At 37.7% G+C, this 15,629-nt stretch overlaps 1 protein-coding gene across 1 annotated transcript; it reads left to right on the top strand.

Moving 5' to 3' along the window:
• Positions 1 to 7,529: 7,529 nt before the first annotated feature.
• On the top strand, positions 7,530 to 11,901 carry LOC131322226 (tubulin beta-5 chain). Its single transcript, XM_058353481.1, has 4 exons — positions 7,530 to 7,689; positions 8,887 to 9,285; positions 9,829 to 10,098; positions 10,939 to 11,901. Exons 2-4 carry the CDS (start codon positions 8,892 to 8,894, stop codon positions 11,616 to 11,618), a joined length of 1,344 nt encoding a protein of 447 aa, XP_058209464.1. The 5' UTR covers positions 7,530 to 7,689; positions 8,887 to 8,891; the 3' UTR covers positions 11,619 to 11,901.
• The last annotated feature ends 3,728 nt before the right edge of the window (positions 11,902 to 15,629 follow it).

Raw genomic sequence — 15,629 nt, 5'->3', positions numbered from 1 at the left:
AAATCGTAGGTAAGATTACTTGTAACTGCACAATGTTTATAGTGCTTGGTTCCTTCCCGTGATTTTTTCCCTTTTAGGGTTTTCCACGTATATCCTGACGTTCTTTATTTGTTTGCTTTCCATCGGTGAGATTGATTTAATTTTCAGTTGGTGGGTTAATTAATTAAAGAGATAAATCATAGCAAATCTATATACCTAGGTGATCTAGGATTTTTCAATTGGTATCAGAGCGGGTCGCTTGTAATATTAGGTTTATTCCTAGAGCGGATCCTTATTTTTTTTAATTTGCTATTATGGATTCACCAAGAAAAAAATTCATTATGAAACCTCCGATTTTTGACAGCTCCAAATATGTAGCATGTGCTACAACTATGTTTCCAGGTGGTAATAGTATTCTATCTGACAGTGAGAGTACCAATAATATTTTTTGTGAAGTTGAGACTAACCGAACTAGCGATGGAGAAGATAACTATGATACGGAAGCTATGGCTTTGGTTATGAAAAGTTTTAAACGTTCTTTTAAGAAAAAACCTGATTTAGGGTTAGCCACAAAGCTAAAACAATGTGAGAAAGAGAAAATTGATGCGTTGCATGAACTTGATGTGCTTAAGCGAAAACATATGAATGTTGAAAATGATATGGATAGCCTTATTAAGACTAACAAGCTTCTTGAATCAAAGGTAGCAAATTTGCAAGTTGAACTTGACAAAGCCAATGCTACTTTTAAGAAATTAAATGCAGGTTCACAAGTTTTAGATCAAATTTTGTTATATCAAAAGGTGGCATCGGATAGAAGTGGACTTGGATATGAAGTAAAAGTATTTTCAAAGTCAAAGGCGGAAGGTAAGATTGTAAAGCCCACTGAAAAACAAATTGTCTCGCCAAGAGATATAGCCAAAACAACCATCAAGAAAATTGGTGATACCAATGTGTTCAAAAAACCCACTCCCACCGATGCGAGGATTCAAAGAGGCGTTAGTGGTAAATCCACCACCAAGCATGGTGAGGTAAGCTCTTTTAAATTTAAGCCTACTTGTCATAATTGGGGAGTGATTGGACATATAAGACCACATTGCAAGAAATTATTACATGCTTCTTGTATTTCAAATGCACCTGGAAAAATGAATTTGCGAAAACATGCCCAATTTGTTCCCACATGTCATTTTTGTGGGATGAAAGGTCACATTTGGCCAAATTGCTTTAAACTACATGGGTACCCTATTGCTCTTCTCAAATATCGTCGTATTAATAACTATGAGCGTAGGCACAATTATTTTGATTATGATTGTGATAGAACCCAAAAACCTAGGTGTTGGGTAATTCCTCATGGAAAGAATACGAATGTTATGTTTAAACATGTGCCTAAAATTGTAGAGAAATTTGAGAAGGTCAAGACAAGACCTATTTGGGTAAGCAAATTGGATAAAATGGAGGTCGACTACAGCGATATTGATTTTGGTGAAGACGGATCGATGGAGGAATCAATCTATTATCAATCGGCATTTACTGTTTTTGTAAAATTAAGGCAACGTGAAAAGAGGTCCATATATGGACTTGTTATTTCCTAGTTAGGTTTAGAGCTCTGCCTTATAAAAAGACGAGGACGGCAAAAAAAAAAGGGAGAGCCACACACTGCATATACACGGTCACAAGAAAAAGAAAAGGGCGGCATATACTACACATATATATTCACGGCTTATAAGAGAAAGGAAGGCGGCTGTTTGAAGCAGAGATGGCTACCGCTCTCAGTTGTGTGAAAGCCGCCAATGATAGTGCAAGAGTTAGCAAAGGCCATATTAAAAAAAAAAAAAAATATCATCATGAGACTATTGGCATTATGTTCTAAGGGGTCCTTGTTGAGGGGGAGAATCCGCCATTCACTTATTCAACAAAAAATCTAGCAGGACCTAGTATGGTTTGACTTCTTGATTGGACAATTGCTTGATCTGTTGATTTTCATGAGATTCTCGAGTCATTCTTGAGTTGAGCCATTTCACTCCTAATGTTGCTCATACTCACTTTTGCTCGTTGATCTCTATCTATGTCAAATAGCATCCCCATATGTTGTCTATGAGGCTTTATCATTGATTGACATCAATTTTTGTGAGCATGGTCCTATTTATTAATTTACATGACATGATATTGTCTATCTATGAGTTTTGTGGTTCAGATTGTTCGTTTCTAGCTTGCTTCTTGGTGGATGGAGTTTTTCTTTGGAGAATCTATTTTTGTTGCTGCAAGATGTTTTTACATAGGCCTTAAAAATTTCGCTCGAGCCAACTTATTGTACTGCTAGAGCCACACTTGCGCCATTACCCTATTTTTAGTTGGCATTTGGGTTATTCATTCTCTCTCTATATATTTTTTGAGTTGGCATTTGATTTCTTCTTCTACCTTTGTCCTTCCGTGACAAAAAGGGGGAGAATTTTGTTGACGATAACAAATTGTGTGTTTCAAGATGTTTGAAGCTTTACAGATCGTGCTCACAATCTGTTAGGGGATAGGTTATCCTTGTTAGGTGTGTTTTGTCATGGAAGTGCCAAAGGGGGAGATTGTAAGGTCCATATTCTGTGGTCTCTCTTATTTGGCAATTCAATTGACAAAACACATTTTCTTTTGTATTCCATTCTTTATCGAGTTGTAATTTCTTTTTATCTTTTTTAAGCTAGCGAGTCTGTATAAGATTAGAGTGGAAGGAATCTTGTTATGTAATTGAGAGTGAGCGTATTAGGCGGATAAAATAGGAAAGATTTGTTTATGTAAGGGAAGAAACCGCTCCAAATGGAAAGATAGAGCAAGGCGGATCATTGGCTAGGTGGCTGACAAAATCACGAGATTATCTTTCCAATTGATCGTGCAATTTAGCTTTCCAATTTTCGTTATAAAAAAGATTGCAGGACTTCTTACAATTGCTCGCCAGAAAAGTGGTCAATATATTGAGAGAAAGGAAAACAGGAGGGTTGCTCTTTTTGACATCATACAGCCGTATGAAATAATCGAAGGTAAAATAACCATTGTTGAGACGCCACTTTTGAGGGACAGAAATTGGAAGCGGTTTGGTACTTTGAGTCTTGGAGTACAATGAGATCGATCTTCGATCATCGATATACTATGACAACTTCAAGAAGTTTACACATCTTTGATTCAACTATTTGAATCATCTTCCGGTGGATTTCTGGAAGTATTTCGGAAGGCTTGTGGATTCAAGGCAGCAGTGGTCAAGCACTGGGTGTGGTGAACGTGGATTCGGCAAGTAGGTCTTAGGCTCGATTGTGAGGATTCAAATCGTAGGTAAGATTACTTGTAACTGCACAATGTTTATAGTGCTTGGTTCCTTCCTGTGGTTTTTTCCCTTTTAGGGTTTTTCACGTATATCCTGGCGTTCTTTATTTGTTTGCTTTCCATCGGTGAGATTGATTTAATTTTCAGTTGGTGGGTTAATTAATTAAAGAGATAAATCATAGCAAATCTATATACCTAGGTGATCTAGGATTTTTCAGAGTGGCACGTGACATCTCCCCATACTAGCTCCGCCCCATTCAATATATGTGGGGTCCACCGCCTACTGTAAATATGTATGTGTAATTATTTGTGTGTGAATCTATACTTCTTGTTACTTGCTCCTCAAATAGGAGATGGACCGAGACAATTTTTATGAGGGATCTTTAACTCCCCACCAAAAGCAATCATGGTATGGGATCCACAAGGTTAACTACACGATGCGGTTGGAATCTAACTAGAGTTAGTTAATGGAGTTACCCACTTGGTTAATTCAGATACCTCAGATTGGATTTGGCTGGCAATCCCACATGCCGACAACCCCCATCTCATGTGAGCTGCTGCAAATTACTTGGACCAGTTTTGTCTCCTTCGTCTTCCAACCACACGCGCCTAATCACTTAAGCTAGAGCACACCTCTAACAAATCCGGTCATGCCGTACGTCATATAATTCGTGTCCACGTGTGCGAGCGAGAACAAAAGCACAAACATTTTTAAAATACACTATTAAAATTTACGAGAATAATGATTGAGAGCGCAATCACAATACGAGAATTGAGAACGGAAGAGCATAACATTTTGAAGGATTATGTGACTTTCATGTCACGTTGCATTATTATACAGTAACACTAAGAAATCCTTATAGCAATGATATTCCATAGTATCATATGCATCTGAAATTATTTGATGCACATAGATTGAGATCCACATGCACGAACGTCTCATTGGTGGTTGAACTTGTATTCGAATGTTTGTGTCCAAAGTGTTACTGATGCTCAAGTTTTTGAATGAAGAAAGCAAGACTATCAGCACAAAATTGTATCCGCAAGTCTTTATGTCTAACTTCTTTGTTGTCTTTTAACTTTGATCTAGAAGAGTAATTCTACAGCATAATGTTCCTTGAATGTCTTGATTTTTAAAGGGGTCATTATTCCAGTGGTAAGACTTTACAAATCAATCACTTTGTTCATATATTATCAAAGATTAGGTCCGTCTCCGATCAACCCAAGCCGTCAATTAGAAGTTACACATGTCCTCTTGGTACACTGTTGGCCTCCAATCAATGAGGTCGTGATTGACACTCGCTGCATGTCTCATAGATCTCTCAATTGTCTAGATCCCATAAAAATCTTCAACAAATTCCCAGACCAGATGGATGATAATGTGCTACTAATAATTATGAAGTGACCTTTTTATCCTTGTCTCTTTGAGATTCACATGCATTGTGTTGTATGGAATGACGAATTTAGCCATGTCATGTGATATTTTAATCAATTAGTTGGGCCTTTCCTGTCTATCATTAGGCATGAAAATTATTGATGGCTTAACGTGCACCCTTACGCCATTTTTATATTTGGGATGGCTTTGAACTTAATCTTTCCTTTCTTTTGGGGGATGACAGAATTATTGAACTTTTTTATTTTGTTTGTTAGAATAGCAAAATGAGTGCATAAAGAATTAATATGGAAAATCAAAATACTCCTTTGGTTGCTCCAACGTATTATATAGAGTAGTTTTAATTTCCATTTTCTAGAGTAGTTTTAATTTCCATTTTCTTTTCTGTTCCTTTAAAATCTAGCTAGATTTAGGGATTTGAGAATTTTTCATGGAAGCATAATTGCCACGCTAACCACCGAGGTTATAATTGAGTTGGTAGAGGTGCGGTTTGAAGCTTTATCCTTTCCATGCGAAGTTTGAATATGCTTGTGGTGCTAATTTTCGTAAACCATTTATTACTTTGTGTGAGAGCACCTTTATTTGAGTCACGCCCAATAGTGGATTGTGGTGACGGACTACCCCTTGCAAGACCAAAATTACCTTGCAAGATAGCTCTCCCTACGGAACATTCCACAACGATTAAAAACCTCTATGGTCACACCAAAGAGGGTCTCCACGCTAATCGTCCCTTTTCTAACCATTTTTTTTTTTTTGATCCGCCTTTTCTAACCATTGAAATGAGCAAAAAAAGAAACTTCTCTTCTTCTTTTTTTTGAATAGCGCTTTTATAGACCAAACAAAACAAGAGAGTCATTAGGACAATATAAGCCTCACAGTGATACAACAAAACATCACACACACACGAAAAAAATTATTGGCCAATTATGCAATGTATACAAGAGATCTCTCAGAAAGTTAAGGTGATCATGGCAGTACCCCTGCCTCTGGCTAAGTATTTCATTTTACAACAACATTTGTAGCCGACTTATTTTTAAGTTTGTTTTTTTTAACCTCTAGTTATAGTGAACTCTTATTTCCCACTCTCTCTAACTTTTTAGTCTGGTTTTTTTTTTTTCCATTTTTTACTTTTCGTAAGTTTTGGTTTATATTTTTGTCGTAATTTTGGGACTAATAATAGGTCTCAAGGAGAGAAATTAGAAATGTGTAAAAATGAACCAAAATTTAAAAAAAAATCATATAATATGATGCTGAAGACAAAAATACCCGGTATTTTTTGTGTTTAGAAAAATGTTGTTTTACTTTTTGGTCATAATTTTTTACTTTTAGATCCCTCTCGTTGAGACAAATAATTAATTCAAAAAATATAACGTGGACGAAACAAAAATTTATAAAAGATAAACAAAAATACCAAAATAAAAATCTATGAATGTTGCCACTTTTTACCTTTTTATGTGCTTTTATTCAATAACATTACTTATTATAAAAGACGTGTGATTAGAGATGCGTTACGAAAAAAGAGGAGGTAGCGAGAATTGATAATTTGATAGATGATTCTTTTGATCTTTTCTAATTGCACGACTATAATAAACTTAAAATAAAAAGGAAATTGAACGGCTTATTTCTTTTTCATTTGTTTATCTATGGTATTTTGAAACAACGATCTAGTTATATACATACGTACATGAGGCTTTTGTTGCCCCCATCTGCATCCCTCCATATTGCTCGATCTGCACTACCATCTGAGTTCGATCAGCTCTAATCAACAATAATGATTCAATTGTTCAGATCACAGAAAACACGAAATGCACACTTTTACGAACAAATAATTTGATCGAAGATCGATATATAACAGGTGAACTAGTTACATTCTATTATACAAAATAAATACCACATATATCATAGTAAATCTGAACATTTTACGATTAACAAAACAAAATGTAACTTATGCATGCATCAATCGATATCTAATCAATTTGATTTTTTATAGACATGCTTAATTTTTTTTTTTTTTTTTGCGTATTCTACGAGATGAACAGTTCAATATCATATCAGGCTCATGAAATGAGAATATAAATTACTCCATATAGAGTTACTAGTGTTTGCCTGTGCGCAAGGACATTTTTGTTTTTTATGCCAACGCCAGAAGTCGAGCAGGGGGTAAAAAGAACCGATAGCATTTTTGTAATATATTTGTAAGAGTGTGGGTATTTTCTTAAGAGAGTTGAAGAGCACATATCAGCCCTTAGATCAAATGAATCTCAGCCATTCTTTTAACTTGTGTTTGTGTGATCCTCACACCCTTATATTTTATTAGGTAGATAGTATTTGCCCGTGCCTATGACACTACGCACCCCGGTAGTGTCATAGGCACGGGCATTTTTGTAAATATTTTTGTTTTTTTATGCCAACGCCAGAAGCCAAGCGGTGGGTAAAAAGAACCGATGACATTTTTGTAATATATTTGTAAAAGTATGAGTGTTTTCTTAAGAGAGTTGGAGATTACACATCAACTTTTGAATCAAATGAATCCCAGCCATTCTTTTAACTTATGTTTGTATAGTCTCCACACGCTTGTGTTTTATTAGATAGATGGTGGGAAGAGATATGAAAAATAGCTGATCAGATCCCAACTTAGAGACATCTATGATTAACACACTTTTTGCCTCCATAAATTATTCCCACTACCGCGCACGCATCATCTGCCTAGACGCAAGTCAATGGATATTCCCGTCATTTGACAAAGGTCATTTACGTAAATCGAGTTATATCCATTTATAAACAATCAAACCTCCTTCAAACTCATCGTGGCCGTCCAGCTCTACCATCCGACGGCATCACATGGATCATGAGGAATAAGAGGGAGAAAACCTCAGCCGTTGGATCTCACGGTCACAGTTCCCACTCGCATATAAATCGGTTAATCCTCTTCCCCACCCACACTCGCTCGCTCTCTCTCTCTCTCTCTCTCTCCGTCGATCGATCCTCCTTGTCTCTTCATTTCCTCCGAACAGGTAAATAATTTCTCTCGAGTTCTTTACATCAGTTGTAGATTCTCAATTTCTCTGAATATATTGCTCAGTAATGTTTACCTACATTTGGATTTACATGCTTATGAATGATGTTACTTGTTAGATCCTCTTATCTTGTACTGCATTGAATCTCTTTACCTGTTACGCATTAGATCCCGGGCCTTGGGTCCGTGATGTAATCGGAATCGTTCATTTTGTTAGATCCGATTACTTTTGTTGTTAACAAATTGGATGGCTGTGTTGTGAGAAAAGGTTATATAACTAGTTAACTACCGAAGTCTGACGAACTCTGTAAAATGAACGGCCAGTGATCAAATTCCCGGGCCTTGGGATCGCTCTCCATGCAGGGCGGAAGATCACGACTGTTGAGTACCGGGACCTGTAGAATTTCGTTTGTTTTGAGTAGAATTTCATGGTTTGAGTGAGTTCTATTACAGATCTCTTGAGTTTCCGTCTTATAGATCATATGTAGGCTTATAATAGTGTATGTATAGTGTCAGATCTCCTAACTTGGACCTCATTGCATGGATGTCTTTGATTTGACTAAACGAGAACCTTTTACACGATTCTGAGTGAGGTACAGTGGCAGATCTAGTGAAGATGTTCCAAATTTTACTAGTAAGGTACATTTTAGAGTACATACTGGGACCTGTACACCATAGACACTATAATAGACCAAACTGGTTGATGAAAATTGGGGTTGGCGCCTGGCATGATCTAATAACTTCGAATAACACTTCTAGATATTGCTGCTCATGTATGTATATGTACATTTCCATTTAATGCTAATGAAGGATGTTAGATCCTCTTGTCTCTTGCTGCATTGCATCATACCTGTGAATTGTGATAGAGAATGCTCTATCTTTAGAGTTTCAGTTAATCTAGGTACTGTACGCTATATCATTTATTAACTGAGAGCTGTTGTTTCTGGTCGATAGTCATTGGGTTGGTAGATCTTATGGATGATCAATTCAATATCAAATGGATAGTACTAAGGATGAGCCTTTTAATTTGAATTACTTCACAGTATGTTTTCCCATTATTGATCTTAAAATTATAACATCACTGCATTTAAATAATTTTTAACTTTAAGTTATGAAGTGTAGTTGGAATTCAGAAGATTTTTATTGTTCATTTGGTGTTGGTGTATTGAGTTCATTACCTCTCAATAATTTTCAGGAAAAATGAGAGAAATCCTTCACGTTCAAGGAGGCCAATGTGGAAACCAGATCGGATCGAAGTTCTGGGAAGTTGTCTGTGATGAACACGGCATAGATCCGACTGGAAGGTATATTGGGACCTCTGACTTACAATTAGAACGTGTCAATGTATACTACAATGAGGCCTCTTGCGGGAGATTCGTTCCTCGTGCTGTGCTCATGGATCTTGAGCCTGGCACCATGGATAGTGTCCGAACTGGTCCCTATGGCCAGATCTTCCGCCCTGATAACTTTGTCTTCGGTCAATCTGGTGCGGGAAACAACTGGGCAAAAGGACATTATACCGAGGGTGCAGAACTTATTGATTCGGTTCTTGATGTTGTGAGGAAGGAGGCTGAGAACTGTGACTGTCTTCAAGGTATAATATTTACATGTTTTTTCCCCCCTTCTTTTCAGGGGTTTGCTGTCTATTTGGAAGTTTGTAGGGTTTATGTATGAAGAATTTAAAATTTTACTATGGGAAACTCTGGGCTGTTAAATTGTCGAATATGGTAATTACCAATGTTTAGAACCCTGTATGGCCTGCATCCTCCTTTCATGTGGAGGGAAAATCGTTTTACTCTTTTTACCCCCAGGCCAGTTTGCTTTATCTGGATCATAGTACAGGATTGAACTATTAGTCTGTCGAGATTTTGGTCAGGTTTAGATACCCGTTGGTTATAAAATCCTGCAAAACATGGAAATACCATGGATGATGGAATATTATTACATCTCGTACTGTGAGTCCAACGAGGTAACTTATCTATGGGATTATTTATCGCTTTACTATTAGTCGAGACAAACAATTGGGCCCCTACTGTTTTCTGGACAGCTTTGGTTCATTGAAGAGTTTGTCAACATTTTTTTGTTGTTTAAGACTGTCTATCTGCTAATGCTGCATAATTGTTTTGTGTTTTTGCAGGATTCCAAGTTTGCCACTCGCTGGGTGGAGGAACTGGTTCAGGGATGGGTACCTTGCTTATCTCCAAAATTAGGGAGGAATATCCTGACAGGATGATGCTCACATTCTCTGTGTTCCCTTCACCAAAGGTCTCAGATACAGTGGTTGAGCCGTATAATGCTACACTTTCTGTTCATCAGCTTGTCGAGAATGCAGATGAGTGCATGGTGCTTGATAATGAAGCACTTTATGATATCTGTTTTAGGACTCTTAAGCTTACCACTCCTAGCTGTGAGTATACTTCACACTCTTGTCGTGTGTCAGTGTTGCATAGGTCAGTTGGTTTAATTTTCCTGATTGAGATATTGCTACTTTTTAGTTTTCTGATTACAGCTTGCCAATTGTTTTGTTTGACCTTCATGTTCTTGATTGTCTGAATAACTTATCTTCATGAATAGAACAATTCATTTACATATATGTGTGTGCATACCTTAGTAGCACGAAGCGGGAGCGGGTGCGGGGGAGCGGAGGCACCTAGAAGCTCCGAGGGTTGGGAGCGCCTAAGAAGTGTATATAGATTTCATATAACTACGTATATGAAGTATCTTTAAAATACTTACATTGAAGGAAAAGTGATTACTTTTGAGAATTTTCACGATCTTAATGGGTACTTATAGGGAGTTCGATATTTTCAATTTGCAAAACTTCTTGATTGATAAGATTTTCATATTTTTATTCCCACAATGGCATAAATCCCTTAAGAGTAAGAGAATAGTTGCCTTAAACGCCCAATAAGCTTCCATGTTAGTTGAGAGTGAGCTCCCGTCAAGCTCCCATCTTGGGAGCGCCGATTCGAGCTCTCGTCTTGGGAGCGCACCTATTTTAGAAGGATCCTGCTACTAAGGTGCATACATATCTTTATTTTGGCGGCGTGTTTGAAGTTTTCCATCTTATGTGATGCCTTATGGGATACATACCTCATCAGGTGAAGGTCCAGTATATAACACATTTGACTTCTTGTCATATTCAAATATGGTGGTACTAGTATCATAAAATGGGGAAATGTTATCGGTTATCCTTTCATTTCATTTTGATTTTACCAAGGCCTTATCATTTTTTTCTTAATTGTAGTTGGTGATCTGAACCACTTGATCTCCGCAACCATGAGCGGGGTCACTTGCTGCCTCCGATTCCCTGGTCAACTCAACTCCGACCTCCGGAAGCTTGCCGTAAACCTGATCCCCTTCCCACGTCTCCACTTCTTCATGGTGGGTTTTGCTCCCCTCACCTCACGCGGGTCCCAGCAATACCGTGCCCTCACGGTCCCTGAACTGACCCAACAAATGTGGGACTCAAAGAACATGATGTGCGCCGCCGACCCCCGCCATGGCCGCTACCTCACTGCTTCCGCCATGTTCAGGGGCAAAATGAGCACCAAAGAGGTGGACGAGCAGATGATCAATGTTCAAAACAAGAACTCCTCTTACTTTGTGGAGTGGATTCCAAACAATGTGAAGTCCAGTGTGTGTGACATTCCGCCCAAGGGACTTTCCATGGCGTCCACCTTTATAGGGAATTCAACCTCCATTCAGGAAATGTTCCGGAGAGTGAGTGAGCAGTTCACTGCTATGTTTAGAAGGAAGGCTTTCTTGCATTGGTATACTGGAGAAGGAATGGACGAGATGGAATTCACGGAAGCAGAGAGCAACATGAATGATCTGGTGTCTGAGTACCAGCAGTATCAGGATGCAACTGCTGACGAGGAGGGAGAATATGAGGATGAGGAGGAAGAAGGAATGGAGCAAATGTGAAGAGAATATGAGTACCCGATGCTACTGGGGTATGTTCACTCTATTATGTATTTGATGATGGGTCTTATGGTAGTCCGGCTAGGGCAGTCTGAAACCATTCAGTTTATTTGTGACCCTATAATGGCGACTGAGCAAATAAGGTTGTGTAGGTTGCATGTTCTGGTTCTTTGCTACCTTTTCTTTTGCTACCTCGTGTCTGAATTTCCGAGTCATCCACGTTTCGTGTTTTATGTAGTGAATCATTGCTCTATATTCTAATCTTCAATGTTATTGTATTCAATTATGGCTTTTGGTTTTCTCTAATTGTATTTTTTCTATTTGAGGTTTCACCCATGGGAATGGAACATTAGGGTTCATGTTAGGTTACATAATCTTCCAATAGAATCCCCCATTCCCGCTCTCATGAATTTTAGTGACTCAGGTTTGCTTATGTTTTGAAAAATCTCCCCTAGTTAAGCAATGGGTGGACATGGGGCTGGTAATGGCAACTGTGTCTGGTTTTTACCCTAACTTATGTCTGCGTTTCAGATTTGTCAACGTTTTGTGTTTCATGTAATGCATCATTTGCTATTTTGTCTTTCCTCAATGTTATTGCTTACGTTTTCAGATTTTGATTTCTCCCGTTTTCTAGTCAAGGTTTTTCAGCCATGCCTATTGCAGAACGATCACTTTTTTCTTTCTGATCATGATTGAAACGATCACTTGAAGGTGGTCATTTTGGAGAGATTGCATAACTTTATTAGATCCTGTCCGTGTTTCAGAATTTATAATTATGTTGGGATTGAAATCTCCTTTGTGTTTGAACTGATAACAAGTATTGCCGGCTACTACTAATTTTGGAAATTTGTTAGTAACATTGAAACCACAGGACAACAACTGCTTGGTGCTCCAGTTGTTGTCTTCCCTTTGTGAAAGGTTTTGGGTTCAAGCCCCACATGAGATAGGCCCTTTGAGGGTCAAGGCTATGGATAGCCTCTGGACCCTCATGCTAATACTAACACCCTCCACTAACCTCCGCTGATGTATATAGCATGACAAAAAATAAAAAATAAAAAACCGTTTAGGCCTCCTTTGTAATTTGTTTTCCTTCCTCATTAGGGGTGGCTGGCCGTTCCCGGCGTATAATTTCTGTATCAATAAAAGTACCCTTTAAAGAATGACCCAAAAAATAATAATAATTGACGCGGTGGTTTAAAATAAATTTCCATGCTAATTTATTTGGTTCGAGTCAAAAGAAAATTTATTTGGTTACAGAACTCCCGTAGAAGCAAGTCGAATGACCATGATGTCTCAACCAACCCAACCAACCAGGCTCATTAATGGACTTTGCACTAAAAGTAACCATTTCATATCACCTAACCCACTGCCCAATTTCCTTGAGGCTGGGCCTAGCTAGGCCCACCTTCTTCCAAAGTCTACATAATACCATATTAGATAACGACATCAAAAATGAAATTACACTTTGGTCTACGTCTCAATTTAATTAGATGGCAATAATCTTGGCGGACAAACTTAAACATTATTTTAGAATCTACAGAAGAAAAAAAATTAAAGAAATTTTGAATTTAGGTAGGGCGATCGTCTAGGTTCATCCATCCCTTGACCAATCTTTTCTTCGACTAATTTGGAAGCTCATAAGATTAAGTAAGTTTACAGTGGCCCCAAGATTTTTTTTTTTTTTTTGTTGACAATGGAATCGGACCTGCGAGCTGAGGTAGATCTTAGAAGGGTGAGGTAGAAACCTCGTGAAAGGTAAGTTGTTAGTTTACTGTAGTCCACATTCATGGATTCAAGAGTGATGCAGTTTTTTCTTGTTGGGCTATACCTCAATGAATCTACACGACTATGCATAGATTCTGCATGTGGGGTTCATCTCGGATTTCATACATATGATATAAGCTGCTCATTTTGTTAGAAAGTTTAAGTGCTTTCAGAGAAATCGGCTCAATCATATTTGCGTAAGTGTAGATCAATCATATTTGCGTAAGTGTAGATCAATACATCCAATGTTTAATTCAGAATTTGGATGAATTGATCAAGCTCTTACGCATATCCGATTGGGCTGATTTCATGCAAAGGCATAGTAGAAAATTAGTTTTTACAAAATGAATGGATCGGATCATTTGTTTAGGACCCGAGGTCAACCACACACAGCTGTGTAGAATCTGCGCATATAAATCTTTATGCGCACATTTATCACAATTGAATTAGGGTCACTAAAAAAACCAAACCATTCAAGTTCGAGCTCTAGTTTATCATTAAAAATTTGTCCAAGATCAATTGGTTGTTGGATTTCAAGCGAAAATACAAATCCAAAATCTCATGTCAAACCATTGAAGAAAATTAAATCGGATGCGTAACTGTCGCCATGAACAATAAAAACCTTTAGGTGGTCGTTTGTATTCCACCTCTAGAACCTTTCTTTTGATCTTGACCTTTTGTCACACACACAATGGGATGGTAAGAGAAAGAGAATAGGGTTTGGAGTGAGAACCTTAACCACATATTTATAAGTTCTAATTCTATCATAACCCATCATAACAGATGAAATCATTCGATAAAAAAAAAACAGATGAATTATATTGGGCCTTTTAATGGTCTATACAAATAATAATAAGCCCGCAACCCTTAACGCATGTGATATGACCCAAATACGTGCTAATTGAGACTTGTCAATTTATCTGGTCCATTTATAAAACGACCACAACTTAATGGATAATACTGATATCACTCAAACCTTATTCGACAATGTACAATATTTAATTTTAGGATCCATGTAGGCCCACCTACAAAAAATTGCTTACAATCTCCCACATGGACCACATAGGTCATCCTAATATTAGACATTGTAAAGCTTAGGATCTCAAACTTTTTTTCTTAAAATTTATGAATGTCAGCTCAAATCAATCTACTTCTGCTCCATTGAAACATAAATATATGATCACGGTGAGCTTTGCCATATTTATCATGACAGGACTTATCCATGGTCACAAATATCTATACTTTCGACGATATAGATTAAGTATGAAAATGTAGCATGGAAAGTACATACAATGTCAGATAAAAAAAAAAAAGGAGAAATTACAGTAAGCCCCCTCCAACTATACCTCGGTAACGAGTTGCACCCTTCATCGTTTAACTCGGACACTTAACCCCCTTCATCTTTTCTCTCGCACAAAATAGAAGACGCCGTTAACGGAAGTGCTGAAATTACCAATTTACCCTTTTTCAGTCAAAATAAGATGATGCCCTGAGATCACTGAGTCATTCACGACGGGAGATTGGCGGGAAACCAAACCTACTTCCGTCCAATTCTCACCTTTTCCCTCCAATTTGACCTCGAAATTCTCACCTTTTCCCGCGTATTTTACCCTTTGTCATACCCTTTTCCCCTAATCTAACATCATAACCTAACACAGCCGATTTGGAGATGACTAGAAAACCTAGGGTTCTTGAAGGTTGAAAGAAGTTGGAGATCAAACGAGTGAAGTTCTATAAGAAAAACCATCGATCATCTTCATCTCTCACGCAGACGAGTGGGTAATGGTTCTTGCTTCTCGTGTATTTATACTCTGTTGCTTCTGGTATAAAATAAGAGAAGATTGCAGTTTTCAACCAAAAAGTGTGGTCCCAAAGAGTTCTTTATTGTGCATGTGTTTGGTTGTTGGTGTCGTTTAATGTGTGTGTGTTGGTGTGAGGCTTGAATATGATTTTGTCAGTGGTCCCAAAGAATCTTAGGTTTTCCCCCTTTCCTGTTACTTTTTCTTTTTCCTGTTGTTGACCTACTTTTTATTTATTTATTTATTTGGTAATTTTGACCTACTTTTATTATTCCTTAATCATTATTTAATAGCTAGTAACGTTTTGTTTAGGATGGATGATCAAAAATTCACATTGGAGTTTCACCATGGGGGCTTATTTGCTTACATACCACAGAAAATCTATGCAAGTGACAAGGTTGAACTGATTGAGGATGTAGACCCTGATAGGATGTCCTATTTTGAGATTTTA

This window comes from Rhododendron vialii, chromosome 4a (genome assembly GCF_030253575.1).
Source record: "Rhododendron vialii isolate Sample 1 chromosome 4a, ASM3025357v1".
Classification (NCBI taxonomy): Eukaryota; Viridiplantae; Streptophyta; class Magnoliopsida; order Ericales; family Ericaceae; genus Rhododendron; species Rhododendron vialii.
This window is presented reverse-complemented; position numbering and strand designations above follow the sequence as displayed.